Source organism: Oncorhynchus tshawytscha, linkage group LG12, assembly GCF_018296145.1.
Source record: "Oncorhynchus tshawytscha isolate Ot180627B linkage group LG12, Otsh_v2.0, whole genome shotgun sequence".
Taxonomy (NCBI): Eukaryota; Metazoa; Chordata; class Actinopteri; order Salmoniformes; family Salmonidae; genus Oncorhynchus; species Oncorhynchus tshawytscha.
Window position 1 is genome coordinate 10542614 of NC_056440.1, and position 18032 is coordinate 10560645.

Genomic DNA, 18032 nt, shown 5'->3' on the forward strand with positions numbered 1-18032 from the left:
CACGCACGCACACACACATACATGTACACACACACACAGGTGGTATAGGGCCGTAGTGAAATTAACTGTAAGGGAATGAGTGGAAGGGGGCAGGCTAAGGTCAGAGGTTGGATCCTGAAGACATGCTGCTTTCTTAGGGATGCCCACGGGTGGGTTAACTGCTGCTTTCTTAGGGATGCTCATGGGTGGGTTAACTGCTGCTTTCTTAGGGATGCCCACGGATGGGTTAACTGCTGCTTTCTTAGGGATGCCCACGGGTGGGTTAACTGCTGCTTTCTTAGGGATGCCCACGGGTGGGTTAACTGTCTTTAAACAAATAGGCATTCAGCTTAATGTGTTTGTGAGATGTGTTGTGTTGAAGTCAAGGTCTAGTCTAAGATGTGTTGTGTTGAAGTCAAGGTCTAGTCTAAGATGTGCTGTGTTGAAGTCAAGGTCTAGTCTAAGACGTGTTGAAGTCAAGGTCTAGTCTAAGATGTGTTGTGTTGAATTTAAGGTCTTATTTCAATTCAACCAAAAAACAACAACATAGACTTACAGGTTAATTGTCAGTTACATACTCTAAGATGTGTTGTGTTATAGTCGGGGCCTGTTCATTGTGTTGAAGTCGAGGCCTGTTCATTGTGTTGAAGTCGGGGCCTGCTCATTGTGTTGAAGTCTGGGCCTGCTCATTGTGTTGAAGTCTGGGCCTGCTCATTGTGTTGAAGTCTGGGCCTGCTCATTGTGTTGAAGCCTGGGCCTGTTCATTGTGTTGAAGCCTGGGCCTGTTCATTGTGTTGAAGCCTGGGCCTGTTCATTGTGTTGAAGCCTGGGCCTGTTCATTGTGTTGAAGCCTGGGCCTGTTCATTGTGTTGAAGCCTGGGCCTGTTCATTGTGTTGAAGCCTGGGCCTGTTCATTGTGTTGAAGCCTGGGCCTGTTCATTGTACCATGGGTGCTTGTGTGTGTGCTTGTGTGTGTTAGTGTGCTTGTGTGTGCGTGTGCGCCTGTGTGCCTGTGTGTGTGTGTGCGTGTGCGTTCCTATCTGATGGTGCTTCTCCCTCCCCTCTATAGGAATCAACTGACAGCAGTACCACTGTGGAGGATGAGGATGTGAAAGGTAAGGACTGGAGAGAGAGACGTGTGTGTGTGTGTGCCTGTGTGTGTGCCTGTGTGTGTGCCTGAGTGTGTGCCTGTGTGTGTGTGTGTGTGTGTGTGTGTGTGCGTCCATGAGCTGAGAACAATGAGTTCTCCCTAAAGCAGGTCACTAAAGCAGTGTTCCAGTGGGGAGAATTCCAGCAGTTACCCCTCCCCCTCTATAAAGACTGTATCGTCCTTTTGTGCTCCAACCCCCAACTCCCTAGCCCCCCACAGGAGAAGTGAGCTGTTCTGTAGCTTTCCTCTCTGTGCTGTATTGCTAGGTACCAAGCTCTCTGGTAGACCCCCACAGGAGCAGACCAAGGGCACCTTGTGTGTATATTTAGCCTGTGTGCAGGAAACAGAGCCATGTTAGACACAATCATGTAGAAGCCGTAGCGCCACCTGGGATACATAGAACTAGAGAAGAGCTCTGATAGGCTACTGTACTATTCTGGTACATAGCACTAGAGATGAGCTCTGATAGGCTACTGTGCATAGCACTAGAGAAGAGCTCTGATAGGCTACTGTACTATTCTGGTACATAGCACTAGAGATGAGCTCTGATAGGCTACTGTGCATAGCACTAGAGAAGAGCTCTGATAGGCTACTGTACTATTCTGGTACATAGCACTAGAGATGAGCTCTGATAGGCTACTGTACTATTCTGGTACATAGCACTAGAGACGAGCTCTGATAGGCTACTGTGCATAGCACTAGAGAAGAGCTCTGATAGGCTACTGTACTATTCTGGTACATAGCACTAGAGATGAGCTCTGATAGGCTACTGTACTATTCTGGTACATCGCACTAGAGACGAGCTCTGATAGACTACTGTACATAGCACTAGAGCGCTAACAGACGTGCTGTTAGTGTACTGTTACTGTGCCATAGTGTTTTGTAGCAAAATGCTTATCAACGTGACATTAAATGAACGCGTGTGACATTGAAGAGTCGCCTGTTGTGATCAGCTGTATTTGCTTGATGTTTATTTTAAGTTGCTGGATTGTTGAACTTTGCAGAGTCCATCCTCCTGTCCTACAGTACACTACATCTCTGTATGTTCCTGTGTTTTATACTCTCTGAATAGCAGAACACTTGTTGCTCTTCCCCCAGTGTAGTAGCCGATCCAATATTCCCACATGTAACAGGCGTCACTGTGCTAGCTTAGCGGTGTAGCTTTGTTCACTGTACTAGCTTAGCGGTATAGCTTCCTTCACTGTGCTAGCTTAGCGGTATAGCTTCCTTTACTGTGCTAGCTTAGCGGTATAGCTTCCTTCACTGTGCTAGCTTAGCGGTATAGCTTCCTTCGCTGTGCTAGCTTAGCGGTATAGCTTCCTTCACTGTGCTAGCTTAGCGGTATAGCTTCCTTCACTGTGCTAGCTTAGCGGTATAGCTTCCTTCACTGTGCTAGCTTAGCGGTATAGCTTCCTTCACTGTGCTAGCTTAGCGGTATAGCTTCGTTCACTGTGCTAGCTTAGCGGTATAGCTTCGTTCACTGTGCTAGCTTAGCGGTATAGCTTCCTTCATTGTGCTAGCTTAGCGGTATAGCTTCCTTCATTGTGCTAGCTTAGCGGTATAGCTTCCTTCACTGTGCTAGCTTAGCAGTGTAGCTTCCTTCACTGTGCTAGCTTACCGCTATAGCTTCCTTCACTGTGCTAGCTTAGAAGTGTAGCTTCCTTCACTGTGCTAGCTTAGCGGTATAGCTTCCTTCACTCTCCCTGCCCCCTTCCTGGGCTGGAACTAGTGATCAGCCCCCCTTGACACATGTGAAAGCCCCCCCTTGACAAGGTCTTAGCAAGCTTTACCACCAAAAAGGTACCAATTCCGTGACACATGTGGAGACATTTTAAACTGTTGAGTGGGGTATATGGTCCCATCTTAGCCCGGTTACACAATCAGAGGAATATTACAGTTGCAATAATGATCACGTGTCTCTCTATGATGCGTGGGAACACTTGGGTACAAAATAAATAAAAAAACATCACTTGGAACTGACTTCCTGGTGTTTTTACAGTCTTTTATGTCCAACAATGACAATTAAAAAAATATTATAATAATTGCTCAGAAAACTTGGGGAGCCGGCCTAAGGCTCTGTTGCAGCCGGCCGCGACCGGGAGATCCATGGGGCGGCACATAATTGGCCCAGCATCATCCGGGTCCGGGGAGGGTTTGGCCCGGCAGGAATGTTCTTGTCCCATCGCGCACTAGCGACCCCTGTGGCGGGCTGGGCGCAGTGCACGCTGACACTGTCCCAGGGTGTTTCCTCCGGCACATTGGTGCAGCTTCTGGGTTCAGCGGGAACTGTGTCAAGAAGCAGTGCGGCTTGCCTGGGTTGTGTTTCGGAGGACGCACGGCTCTCGACCTTCGCCTCTCCCGAGTCCGTACGGGAGTTGCAGCGATGAGACAAGACTGTAACTACCAATTATATATCACGAAATTGGGAAGAAAAAAAGAAAGAGAACTTGAGTAGCCAAATAAGGCCACCCGCGGGCCAAATTCGGCACGCAGAACGCCAGTTGGCCAACGCTGCCCTATATAGTGAAATACTTTTGACCAGATCTCAGAAAAAAAACAGTGCACTATAAAGGGAAAAGTAAACAGAGCCCTGGTCAAAAGTAGTGCACTCTGTAGGGAATAGGGTGCCATTTCATCCATAGTAATTATCACCATGATCATAATTATCATCCTGGATAATGAACCTCTTCAATAAAGCACAGAACCAATTAGCTTGCTGTATTAACATTCAACCACAACAAAGACATCAGGGGAGATGGAAATTCCAGCGGAGGTGTTTAATGCATCGAGTCTACTGATACATCCCAAATGGCCCGCTATCCCCTATGGGTCCTTGTCAAAAGTAGCAGTGTTTAGGGAACAGGCTGCCATTTGGAACGTAACCAAGGTAGATTAAATACAGAGATTTAAAATCGTTAGTGGGTGTTTATTTGCTTTCCATTTACCTCCTACATGTTGTGATTCATTCATTTAGCTTTTTTTCCATCCATCTCTTCCCATTGTTCTGTCTGGTGTGTGTGTGTGTGTGTGTGTGTGTGTGAGAGAGGTCAGGGAGAGTTTAGACAGTTCAGTTAAGACTGTCAGCCTGCCCCTCAGCCACAGGTCCCCCCCCACACACACACACACAATTACTCTTAAACGCACACACACACACACGTATGTATAAATGCTCACACACACAGACATGCTCTTACATTCAACCCTGGTTGACTCACTGCGTTGACTTACTGAGTGACTTACCGAGTGACTTACCGAGTGACTTATGGCTAACACACCCCTTGTGTATTCACCATCACAACTTATAGAACACTTTCTTAATGATGTAGCTTGAGTGACGCCAGGTTGTCCTTCTTCTTTTCTTCACTAATCGTCAGTGTTAATATCAAATAAATCATGAATGTTGTGAATTAAGCCTGTATTATACAAATATGAGTAGAGACACCACATTGTCTGACAAAAACTAGCCTATAAATTATAACTTAACCTAGCATGAAAAAGCTGGCCTCATGTGTAGAGAGATTTAGAGATGTACACACTACTCTGTTTCTCATGCCTCACTCCTCTCTCTATCTCCAATCCCTTCATCCCCCTCTCCTGTCGTTCCGTTTTGAGCCTTCTACGCTGTATGTGTAGCGGCTCACTGTCTCCCACTGGTGGACACAGACAGAACAGCATCACAGTCCTAATGGTGCATGTCTCCCTCTTGTGGACACAGACGGAACAGCATCACAGTCCCAATGGCGCATGTCTCCCACTGGTGGACACAGACGGAACAGCATCACAGTCCCAATGGCGCATGCATGGATTCTGTTTCAGCTCTTTCTCCTTTTTGGCATGCAGTTTGTCGGTGAAGATCTTCTGTTTTGTTCTCTTTTATTTGATTCATATTCATTGCCTCCCTCCCTCCTTGCCTCTCACTGCCTCACTGCCTCACTCCCTCACTGCCTCTCCCTCCCTCCCTCCCCCCAGCCACTAAGCTGCCAGACCTGTTTGGCGTTGTACGCAGGGCGTCAGGGCCCATGTCTGACAGGGAGGGGGGCACCAGCACACCCCCTCCAGCTGCCCCCTCCACCGCCTCCCCACCCATGGCACACACCCCCATGCAGCGTAAGTGCACTACAGGGGTGCGTAACATGGTACCCTATTCTTACAACACTTTTGACCAGGGCCCATAGGGGTCAGGCTAAATATAGTACACTATGTAGGTGATAGGGACAGGATGCCATTTGGGACGCAATGTACAGTACCAGTCAAAAGTTTGGAGATATATATATATATATATATTAATTCAATGTTTTTTCTTTATTTTTACTATTTTCTACATTGTAGAATAATAATGAAGACATCAAAACTATGAAATAACACATGGAATCATTTAGTAACCAAAAAAGTGTTAAACAAATTATAATAGATTTTAGATTCTTGAAAATAACCACCCTTCTGCCTTAATTAATGACAGCTTTGCACACTCTTGGCATTCTCTCAACCAGCTTCACCTGGGATGCTTTTCCAACCATCTTGAAGGAGTTTCCACATATGCTGAGCACTTGTTGGCTGCTTTTCCTTCACTCTGCGATCCAACTCATCCCAAACCATCTCAATTCTGTTGAGGTCAGGTGATTGTGGAGACCAGGTCATCTGATGCAGAACTCCATCACTCTTCTTCTTGGCCAAATAGCCCTTACACAGCCTGGAGGTGTGTTGGGTCATTGTCCTGTTGAAAAACAAACGATAGTCCTACTAAGCGTAAATCAAATGGGATGGTGTATCGCTGCAGAATGCTGTGGTAGCCATGCTGGTTAAGTGTGCCTTGAATTCTAAATAAATCACAGACAGTGTCACCAGAAAAGCACCAGCACACCTCCTCCTCCATGCTTCACGGTGGGAACCACACATGTGGAGATAATCCGTTCGCCTACTCTGCATCTCACAAAGACACAGCGGTTGGAACCAAACATCTCAAATTAGTACGCATCAGACCAAAGGACAGATTACCACTGGTCTAATGTCCATTCCTCATGTTTCTTGGCCTAATCAAGTCTCTTCTTATTGTTGTCCTTTAGTAGTGGTTTCTTTGCAGCAATTTGACCATGAAGGCCTAATTCACACAGTCTCCTCTGAACAGTTGATGTTGAGATGTGTATGTTACTTGAACTCAGTGAAGCATTTATTTGGGCAGCAATCTGAGGCTGGTAACGCTAATGAACTTATCCTCTGCAGCAGAGGTAACTCTGGGTCTTCCTTTCCTGTGGTGGTCCTCATGAGAGCCAGTTTCATCATAGCGCTTGATGGTTTTTGCGACTGCACTTGAAGAAACTTTCAAAGTTCTTGACATTTTCCGCATTGACCTTCATGTCTTAAAGTAACGATTTACTGTCGTTTCTCTTTGCTTATTTGAGCTGTTCTTGCAATAATATGGTATTTTACCAAATAGGGCTCTTCTGTATACCACCCCTACCTTGTCACAACACAACTGATTGTCTCAAATGAATTAAGAAGGAAAGAAATTCTAAATATTAACTTTTAACAAGGCACACCAGTTAATTCCAGGTGACTACCTCATGAAGCTGGTTGAGAGAATGCCAAGAGTGTGCAAAGCTGTCATCAAGGCAAAGGGTGGCTACTTTGAAGAACCTCAAATATAAAAAATATTTTGATTTATGTAACACTTTTTTTGGTTACTATATGATTTCATGTGTGTTATCTCATAGTTTTGATGTCTTCACTACTATTCTAGAATGTAGAAAATACCCTTGAATGAGTAGGTGTGTCCAAACGTTTGACTGGTACTGTAAGTACTTAGACAATCAGCGCTGTGTTCCAAAATGGCACCGTATTCTCTCTCATAGGAAAAAGATCTGTTCAGTTTTGTTCTATTATATGTGTTTTGAGAGGTTTTCATTGACATGTTTCATAATCCAAGTAAATTACATTTTATTAGTAACATACACGTATTTAACAGATGTTTTTGCGGGTGTAGTGAAATGCTTGTGCTCCTAGCTCCAAAAGGAACATAAGCATTTCGCTACACCTGCAATAACATCGGCTAAATATGTGTAATCTTCATTCTAAATCTGTTTCATAGAATATGTCACTTTGTGTGCGTTCTTTATACTTAGGTTTTTTTCATTTTATTTTCTGATCTGTTCTACACCTCCTCCTTATCTTTTTATTTATTTATCCTTCTATCTTTCCGTTGCTCTCTCTCCCTCCTGCGACCAGTATCCCGTCTCTCAGACCTAGTGAGCAATGTTCGCCGGTCGTCCGCCCCATCCTCAGCTCCCACTCCACCTGCGCCCGCCGAGGCGGAGGTGGTGCCAGCTCCCAGGCCCACCCCCCACCCATCACACCCCACCTCCTCTCCTCCCCCCATGTCCCTCTCCAGCCTCACCCTCACCTCCCAGAGTGAGTACTCAGCATGACCCCTGACCTCAGAGAATCTGCCAATCAAATGGCTTCGTGGGTTTATACCGACAGTGCACGCTGTGATGCCACTCACTCAGCACCCCGACTTGTGTGATAACGAGAGTTCCCCCGATCATTATACCAGGCGAGGCAGGCCTCTTACCCAGCTCTAGGCCATATAGGTTTGAATCTATTGTTTAGGTGTTTACAACGTGGTTTGAGTGTTGTTCTAGATGCCTTTTGTCAGGGGTGCGTGACTGGTGGCGTGGAAGTCAACGCAGGAGAGCAGAACTTGGTAAATAGCCGTTTAATGGACATAACTACCGGCGTACAAAAAGAACAAAAACGCAACAAAACCCGTATCGCACCAGTCACATGAAGCATAAGTACTTACAATAAACAAATCCCGACAAGGACATGGGGGAAACAGAGGGAACATATACAATATGTAATTAGGGGATTGAAACCAGGTGAGTGTGACAACCAGACAAAACAAATGGAACATTAGAAATGGATCGGTGATGGGCCAGAAGACCGGTGACATCGTCCGCCGAACATCGCCCAAACAAGGAGAGGAACAGACTTTGGCAGAAGTCGTGACACCTTTTTAGCTTTAGGGCATTTAAAAGACTGAAATGTCGCTGCAGTGGATTGAGGACGTTTTACGGGCACCTGACCAATTACAGTTGAAGACGGAAGTTTACATGCATCTTAGCCAAATACATTTAAACTCCGTTTTTCACAATTCCTGATATTTAATTAAAGTAAAAATGGTTTAACTTGGGTCAAATTGGCCCATTCCTCTTGACAGAGCTGGTGTAATTGAGTCAGGTTTGTAGGCCTCCTTGCTCGCACACGCTTTTTCAGTTCCGCCCACAGATTTTCTATAGGATTGAGGTCAGGGCTTTGTGATGGCCACTCCAATACCTTGACTTTATTGTCCTTAAGCCATTTTGCCACAACTTTGGAAGTATACTTGGGGTCATTGTCCGTTTGGAAGACCCATTTGCGACCAAGATTTAACTTGCTGACTGATGTCTTGAGATGTTGCTTCAATATATCCACATACTGTTCCATCCTCATGATGCCATCTAATTTGTGAAGTGCACCAGTCCCTCCTGCAGCACAACATGCAGCACAACATGATGCTGCCACCCCCGTGCTTCACGGTTGGGATGGTGTTCTTTGGCTTGCAAGCCTCCCCCTTTTTCCTCCAAACATAACGATGGTCATTATGGCCAAGCCATAAGACTCCTGAACATCTAGTCAAATGGCTAACCAGACTATTTGCATTGCCCCTCCCCCTCGTTTACACCGCTACTACTCTCTGTTGTTATCATCATTGTATAGTCACTTTAATAACTCTACCTACATGTACATATTACCTCAACTAACCGGTGCCCCCACACATTAACTCTGTACCGGTACCCCCCCTGTATATAGTCTCGATATTGTTATTATACTGCTGCTCTTTAATTACTTGTTACTTTTATTTCTTATTCTTATATGTATTTTTTTTAACTGCATTGTTGGTTAGGGGCTCGTAAGTATTTCGGCCCATGTGACTAATAATATTTGATTTGATTTGATCTACCTGTGTGGTGGTATTTTGCTTGTTGGAAGTGAAAATTGTGAATTATGTGGTTTCCCGTGTAGCAACTAATATTAACTGCAGTGATATTATGCCAGATGGAATGGAAGCGGTTGTTCGTTCAGCTGTGAGAGTAATCAACAGTTTGTTCAGCTGTGAGAGTTATCAACAGCTTGTTCGTTCAGCTGTGAGAGTTATCAACAGCTTGTTCGTTCAGCTGTGAGAGTTATCAACAGCTTGTTCGTTCAGCTGTGAGAGTTATCAACAGCTTGTTCGTTCAGCTGTGAGAGTTATCAACAGTGTGTGCATGTGTGTAGTTGTGCTGGTGGTTGATACCAGATTACTAATCAATATTGTTTGCATGCGTTCATGTACGTATGAGGTGGATACTCTGCACTCTCACTGCCCTCCACTAGTTCTCTCCACTTGTGTGTCCTGCTTTCCTCCTACAGCACGTAAACAAGACATCATTAAGATCACTGAACAGCTGATCCAGGCTGTCAACAATGGAGACTTTGAGGCATACGCGTGAGTTCATTTGAGTCTGAGTGATTGTGAGAGAGTCTGAGTGTGTGTGAGAGAGTCTGAGTGTGTGTGTGTGTGTGTGTGTGTGAGAGTGAAAGAGAGAGAGAGTGAGTGTGTGTGTGTGTGTGTGAGAGTGAAAGAGCGAGAGTGTGTGTGTGTGCGTGTGTGTGTGAGAGTGAAAGCACGTAAAAAAGACATCATTAAGATCAAAGAGAACAGCTGATGTGGCTGTCAACAATGGAGACTTTGTGGCAGAGTGAAAGAGCGAGAGTTCATTTGAGTCTGAGAGTGATTGTGAGAGAGTCTGTGTGTGTGTGTGTGTGTGAGAGAGTCTGTGTGTGTGTGTGTGTGTGAGAGTCTGAAAGAGTGTGTGTGTGTGTGTGTGTGTGTGAGAGTGAAAGAGAGAGAGTGTGTGTGTGTGTGTGTGTGAGAGTGAAAGAGCGAGAGTGTGCGTGTGTGTGTGTGAGTGAGAGAGAGAGAGTGTGTGTGTGTGTGTGTGTGTGTGAGAGTGAAAGAGAGAGAGTGTGTGTGTGTGTGTGTGTGAGTGAAAGAGAGAGAGTGTGTGTGTGTGAGAGTGAAAGAGAGAGAGTGTGTGTGTGTGAGAGTGAAAGAGCGAGAGTGTGTGTGTGTGTGTGTGTGTGCGTGTGTGTGTGAGAGTGAAAGAGAGAGAGTGTGTGTGAGAGTGAAAGAGAGAGAGTGTGTGTGTGTGTGTGTGTGTGTGTGTGAGAGAAAGAGAGAGAGTGTGAGAGTGAAAGAGAGAGAGTGTGTGTGTGAAAGAGAGAGAGACATTGACCTGTGTTTGTCTCTCTCCACAGTAAGATCTGTGATCCTGGTCTGACCTCCTTTGAACCCGAGGCCCTGGGAAACCTGGTGGAGGGAATGGACTTCCACAGATTCTATTTTGAGAACCGTAAGAACAAGCAACAGAGCACTTCTCATAACTTGAGTTAATACTCGTTAGTAGACCAATGGACAAAAACAATGCTCCCTCCCTCCCTCCCTCCCTCCCTCCCTCCCTCCCTCCCTCCCTCCCTCCCTCCCTCCCTCCCTCCCTCCCTCCCCCTCCCTCCCTCCCTCCCTCCCTCCCTCCCTCCCTCCCTCCCTCCCTCCCTCCAGTTCTGTCTAAGAACAGTAAACCTATCCACACCACCATCCTCAACCCCCACGTCCACCTGATTGGAGAGGACGCTGCCTGCATCGCCTACATCCGACTCACCCAATTTGTCGACGGCCTTGGCCATCCACGCTCCAGCCAATCAGAGGAGACTAGGGTGTGGCACCGCCGGGACTCCAAGTGGCAGAACGTCCACTTCCACTGCTCGGGCGCTCCTGCTGCGCCTCTCCAGTGATGTACGTGAAAAAGGGCCGCATTCGGTCTTCGACGAGGTCTGGGGGGTGGGGGTGGGGTGGGGGGGGGGAGTAGCACTGAAAATGATTTATATATTCCCTCTCTGTCAAAATGAGCAAAGATTAGACTATCCATACATAATGGAATTTTGTATGCTCCTTGACTGTCTAGATTTCATCTCAGTGATTATTAGTCAGCTGGACACAGTCAATAAACTGTATGAATGTAGTGATTATTAGTGAGCTGGACACTGTCAATAAACTGTATGAATGTAGTGATTATTAGTGAGCTGGACACTGTCAATAAACTGTATGAATGTAGTGATTATTAGTGAGCTGGACACAGTCAATAAACTGTATGAATGTAGTGATTATTAGTGAGCTGGACAGTGTCAATAAACTGTATGAATGTAGTGATTATTAGTGAGCAGGACCCAGTCAATAAACTATGAATGTAGTGATTATTAGTGAGCTGGACACAGTCAATAAACTATGAATGTAGATCCGGTATCATTTATACACAGTTTCAATGTGGTTTTAGTCATTTTAAAGTGTATTGAGTCCCCCCTGTTAAATAGTGTCTTGTCCTGTATTTCAGGAGGAGAATGCCAAAGCCATGTCTGACGAGTGCTCTGCTGGAGAGAGAGAGAGGGAGGGAGGCGGAGAACATGTCCAGTGTTGGGTGGCTCTAATCCTGCAGCACCAGACCTCTCGCACACCGGATACCCAGCATGCATCTCTTCTCTACAACTACCGCCCCCTTGTCTGTCGCCGTCTGCCACTGACAACGCCATCTCAACAACCAACCATCCAACAACCCCAACCCACTGTACCCACTGACAACACCATCTCAACAACCAACCATCCATCCAACAACAGCAACCCACTGTACCCACTGACAACACCATCTCATCCATCAACAACCAACCCACTGTACCCATCCATCCATCCATCCAACAACAGCAACCCCCACTGTACCCATCTCAACAACCAACCAACCATCCATCCATCCAACAACAGCAACCCACTGTAACCAACCCAACCATCCATCCATCCATCCAACAACAGCAACCCACTGTACCCACTGACAACACCATCTCAACAACCAACCATCCAACCATCCATCCAAACAACAGCAACCCACTGTACCCACTGACAACACCATCTCAACAACCAACCATCCATCCATCCAACAACAGCAACCCACTGTACCCACTGACAACACCATCTCAACAACCAACCAACCAACCATCCAACCATCCAACCATCCATCCAACAACAGCAACCCTCTTCTCACCGCAACCCCAACCCACTGTTAACTCACGGTCAACCCACTGTCAACTCACTGTCAGCCCTCCCCCAAACCCAACCTCTCCAACTCTCCCCTCGCCACACTCACGCCCAGTATTAGGATTTGGGCAGGGAGTGTATTGAGGGTGTGTGTGTTAGGGGGGTATTGGGGTGTTTTCTCGTCCTCGGTGAGCGTTTGATTCTTCCTCTTTTGTCTCATGATGTCCCCTCTTCCTCTTCCCATCTAAACCTGTGTTGTGTAACACAGGAAATACATGATATGAAGTTAAGTAAAAATCTATTATTATAATCATTATTATTACTACTATTACACAATTTAAGTAAATCATTTGTATAATTCTAATTCTTAATGATAGTGGTTTCTAGAGTTTCTAGATAGTTTCTCTATCTTTTAAGGAAGCATGATGTTTTTCAATATTTGGCTGTTTTTTTATTGTGGCTATTAGGTGACAAAATGATATTGGCAGTTTTTGTTTAAGCTTCTTGTATGTTATCTATTATATTATACTCAGCCCAAGATCATGTTCAAGAAATCAACTTTTTTTTGTGAGGGGTGTGTTTGACGAGGTGTCAAGAGTGGAAACTGCATCACTACTGAGGTCCTGCAGGGAGCCATGCCCAGGGCTGTCCTCACTGATGCCTGTTTAATATGTGGAGGGGACCTTAATGGAGAGGTAACAGGCAGGCTGTTGGATGACTATTGTATGTATGTGTGGACTGGAGAGATGTGGGCCTCTGCGATCTGCAGGTGGAAGGTGTTTTAGATGGATGAATGTGTGTGTTTATTTGGTATACACCTTGACTCTCTGTCCTGTGGTCTCTGTAGTTGCTGCTCATGTTAGAGTGGAGAGCTGTGACTGAGGTCTGACAGGGTATGCAGAGGAGTGTGTGTATGAGGGAGAGCCCCTGTTGTTGGTGTTCCACATGAGAGAGAGGCAAGTTAGGAGAGGAAGGCTTTATTTCAGCGGTTCTTTCAGTCCTCTGCCTTCAGTCCAGGACTTATTTTTCTGATGATTTAATGATCTTTTTATGTATATTATATTTTCACATTTGTAATATCATCCTCATTGACTTGTTACTATCTAGTGATATTGACTTCTGTTCCTACTAATCACCGTGTTTGTGCCAAGGCCAACAGAGATGGACAGATGGATTTATACACTATAGATAGCTTCATACACACATGTACTTTAGCAGTGAGGATGTGTCGCTCTCTGAAGAGACATCGCCACAGGACTATTTCTCTTTAACGAATAGGTGTGAGGTTTTCTCCTGACGCCGTCCCACCCTAGTCGTTATGCCTGCCTGTGATTGGCTGCCTTATGTGTCTTGTCGCTTTTGTGCAGGCAATTTTTTAGCGAAGCCATCACATTGGACAGTCAGACGGTCACCCGGTTAGTTAGTCCTCAGGTTTATATTTATTTATTTATTTTGTTGGATAGTTTAAAGTGCATTTACTTAGTTTCTCCCTCAGGTTCATGTTTGATTACTCTCTGTTGATTTATGATTTTAGTGGAGGTTCCATAGTTGAAAGATGAAGGCTTCATTGTATATGTGTCCTGAGAAGTGTTCCTGAGTGATCGAGCTAACCAAACACGTGACCCCTCCCCCCCTCCAAGAAAAACAAGAGAAAGCAGTATGTACAAAGGTGCTGTTGTGTTCTTCTTTGTGTGTTTACTAGCACTGAAAATCTATATAAAAAGAAGAAGCATATTTAAAAAGGGAGAAGTATACAGTATTCCACAACCACTATTAACTAGTATCTTAGGGGGGAGTATACAGTATTACACAACCACTATTAACTAGTATCTTAGGGGGGAGTATACAGTATTACACAACCACTATTAACTAGTATCTTAGGGGGGAGTATACAGTATTCCACAACCACTATTAACTAGTATCTTAGGGGGAGTATACAGTATTACACAACCACTATTAACTAGTATCTTAGGGGGAGTATACAGTATTCCACAACCACTATTAACTAGTATCTTAGGGGGGTATACAGTATTACACAACCACTATTAACTAGTATCTTAGGGGGTATACAGTATTACACAACCACTATTAACTAGTATCTTAGGGGGTATACAGTATTCCACAACCACTATTAACTAGTATCTTAGGGGGAGTATACAGTATTACACAACCACTATTAACTAGTATCTTAGGGGGGGAGTATACAGTATTCCACAACCACTATTAACTAGTATCTTAGGGGGAGTATACAGTATTACACAACCACTATTAACTAGTATCTTAGGGGGTATACAGTATTCCACAACCACTATTAACTAGTATCTTAGGGGGTATACAGTATTACACAACCACTATTAACTAGTATCTTAGGGGGAGTATACAGTATTACACAACCACTATTAACTAGTATCTTAGGGGGAGTATACAGTATTCCACAACCACTATTAACTAGTATCTTAGGGGGAGTATACAGTATTCCACAACCACTATTAACTAGTATCTTAGGGGGTATACAGTATTCCACAACCACTATTAACTAGTATCTTAGGGGGAGTATACAGTATTACACAACCACTATTAACTAGTATCTTAGGGGGGTATACAGTATTCCACAACCACTATTAACTAGTATCTTAGGGGGAGTATACAGTATTACACAACCACTATTAACTAGTATCTTAGGGGGAGTATACAGTATTCCACAACCACTATTAACTAGTATCTTAGGGGGAGTATACAGTATTACACAACCACTATTAACTAGTATCTTAGGGGGAGTATACAGTATTCCACAACCACTATTAACTAGTATCTTAGGGGGAGTATACAGTATTACACAACCACTATTAACTAGTATCTTAGGGGAGTATACAGTATTACACAACCACTATTAACTAGTATCTTAGGGGGAGTATACAGTATTACACAACCACTATTAACTAGTATCTTAGGGGGAGTATACAGTATTACACAACCACTATTAACTAGTATCTTAGGGGGAGTATACAGTATTACACAACCACTATTAACTAGTATCTTAGGGGGAGTATACAGTATTCCACAACCACTATTAACTAGTATCTTAGGGGGAGTATACAGTATTCCACAACCACTATTAACTAGTATCTTAGGGGGAGTATACAGTATTCCACAACCACTATTAACTAGTATCTTAGGGGGAGTATACAGTATTACACAACCACTATTAACTAGTATCTTAGGGGGAGTATACAGTATTACACAACCACTATTAACTAGTATCTTAGGGGGAGTATACAGTATTCCACAACCACTATTAACTAGTATCTTAGGGGGAGTATACAGTATTACACAACCACTATTAACTAGTATCTTAGGGGGAGTATACAGTATTACACAACCACTATTAACTAGTATCTTAGGGGGAGTATACAGTATTACACAACCACTATTAACTAGTATCTTAGGGGGAGTATACAGTATTACACAACCACTATTAACTAGTATCTTAGGGGGAGTATACAGTATTACACAACCACTATTAACTAGTATCTTAGGGGGAGTATACAGTATTACACAACCACTATTAACTAGTATCTTAGGGGGAGTATACAGTATTACACAACCACTATTAACTAGTATCTTAGGGGGAGTATACAGTATTACACAACCACTATTAACTAGTATCTTAGGGGGAGTATACAGTATTCCACAACCACTATTAACTAGTATCTTAGGGGGAGTATACAGTATTCCACAACCACTATTAACTAGTATCTTAGGGGGAGTATACAGTATTCCACAACCACTATTAACTAGTATCTTAGGGGGAGTATACAGTATTCCACAACCACTATTAACTAGTATCTTAGGGGGAGTATACAGTATTACACAACCACTATTAACTAGTATCTTAGGGGGAGTATACAGTATTACACAACCACTATTAACTAGTATCTTAGGGGGAGTATACAGTATACAGTATTTAGGGGAGTATACAGTATTACACAACCACTATTAACTAGTATCTTAGGGGGAGTATACAGTATTACACAACCACTATTAACTAGTATCTTAGGGGGAGTATACAGTATTCCACAACCACTATTAACTAGTATCTTAGGGGGAGTATACAGTATTACACAACCACTATTAACTAGTATCTTAGGGGGAGTATACAGTATTACACAACCACTATTAACTAGTATCTTAGGGGGAGTATACAGTATTACACAACCACTATTAACTAGTATCTTAGGGGGAGTATACAGTATTACACAACCACTATTAACTAGTATCTTAGGGGGAGTATACAGTATTACACAACCACTATTAACTAGTATCTTAGGGGGAGTATACAGTATTACACAACCACTATTAACTAGTATCTTAGGGGGAGTATACAGTATTCCACAACCACTATTAACTAGTATCTTAGGGGGAGTATACAGTATTCCACAACCACTATTAACTAGTATCTTAGGGGGAGTATACAGTATTCCACAACCACTATTAACTAGTATCTTAGGGGGAGTATACAGTATTCCACAACCACTATTAACTAGTATCTTAGGGGGAGTATACAGTATTACACAACCACTATTAACTAGTATCTTAGGGGGAGTATACAGTATTACACAACCACTATTAACTAGTATCTTAGGGGGAGTATACAGTATTACACAACCACTATTAACTAGTATCTTAGGGGGAGTATACAGTATTACACAACCACTATTAACTAGTATCTTAGGGGGAGTATACAGTATTACACAACCACTATTAACTAGTATCTTAGGGGGAGTATACAGTATTACACAACCACTATTAACTAGTATCTTAGGGGGAGTATACAGTATTCCACAACCACTATTAACTAGTATCTTAGGGGAGTATACAGTATTCCACAACCACTATTAACTAGTATCTTAGGGGGAGTATACAGTATTACACAACCACTATTAACTAGTATCTTAGGGGGGAGTATACAGTATTCCACAACCACTATTAACTAGTATCTTAGGGAGGAGTATACAGTATTCCACAACCACTATTAACTAGTATCTTAGGGGGGAGTATACAGTATTACACAACCACTATTAACTAGTATCTTAGGGGGGAGTATACAGTATTACACAACCACTATTAACTAGTATCTTAGGGGGGAGTATACAGTATTACACAACCACTATTAACTAGTATCTTAGGGGGGAGTATACAGTATTACACAACCACTATTAACTAGTATCTTAGGGGGAGTATACAGTATTACACAACCACTATTAACTAGTATCTTAGGGGGAGTATACAGTATTATTACACAACCACTATTAACTAGTATCTTAGGGGGAGTATACAGTATTACACAACCACTATTAACTAGTATCTTAGGGGGAGTATACAGTATTACACAACCACTATTAACTAGTATCTTAGGGGGAGTATACAGTATTACACAACCACTATTAACTAGTATCTTAGGGGGAGTATACAGTATTACACAACCACTATTAACTAGTATCTTAGGGGGAGTATACAGTATTACACAACCACTATTAACTAGTATCTTAGGGGGAGTATACAGTATTACACAACCACTATTAACTAGTATCTTAGGGGAGTATACAGTATTACACAACCACTATTAACTAGTATCTTAGGGGGGAGTATACAGTATTACACAACCACTATTAACTAGTATCTTAGGGGGGAGTATACAGTATTACACAACCACTATTAACTAGTATCTTAGGGGGGAGTATACAG

General features: G+C 43.5%; 1 protein-coding gene and 1 long non-coding RNA gene across 19 annotated transcripts in view; both read left to right on the plus strand.

Moving 5' to 3' along the window:
• Positions 1-11904, plus strand: part of LOC121847918 (calcium/calmodulin-dependent protein kinase type II subunit beta-like) — a 138121-nt gene extending 126217 nt beyond the window's left edge. For 7 of the 18 annotated variants that reach the window (XM_042331317.1, XM_042331321.1, XM_042331323.1 and 4 more), the window contains 7 exons: positions 1049-1094; positions 5099-5236; positions 7352-7534; positions 9578-9653; positions 10466-10560; positions 10767-11007; positions 11594-11904. In XM_042331317.1, coding sequence (XP_042187251.1) covers positions 1049-1094; positions 5099-5236; positions 7352-7534; positions 9578-9653; positions 10466-10560; positions 10767-10999 — 771 coding nt within the window. In that variant the 3' untranslated portion in view covers positions 11000-11007; positions 11594-11904. Of the gene's footprint in view, positions 1-1048; positions 1095-5098; positions 5237-7351; positions 7535-9577; positions 9654-10465; positions 10561-10766; positions 11037-11593 lie in introns of all 18 variants that reach the window. The other 11 variants (XM_042331330.1, XM_042331326.1, XM_042331327.1 and 8 more) reach the window with 4 other exon arrangements.
• A 133-nt stretch (positions 11905-12037) lies between these two features.
• LOC121847919 lies at positions 12038-14885 on the plus strand. The gene is made up of 3 exons (XR_006084789.1): positions 12038-14351; positions 14392-14574; positions 14615-14885. It is a non-coding gene; the product is annotated as an uncharacterized LOC121847919 (long non-coding RNA).
• The last annotated feature ends 3147 nt before the right edge of the window (positions 14886-18032 follow it).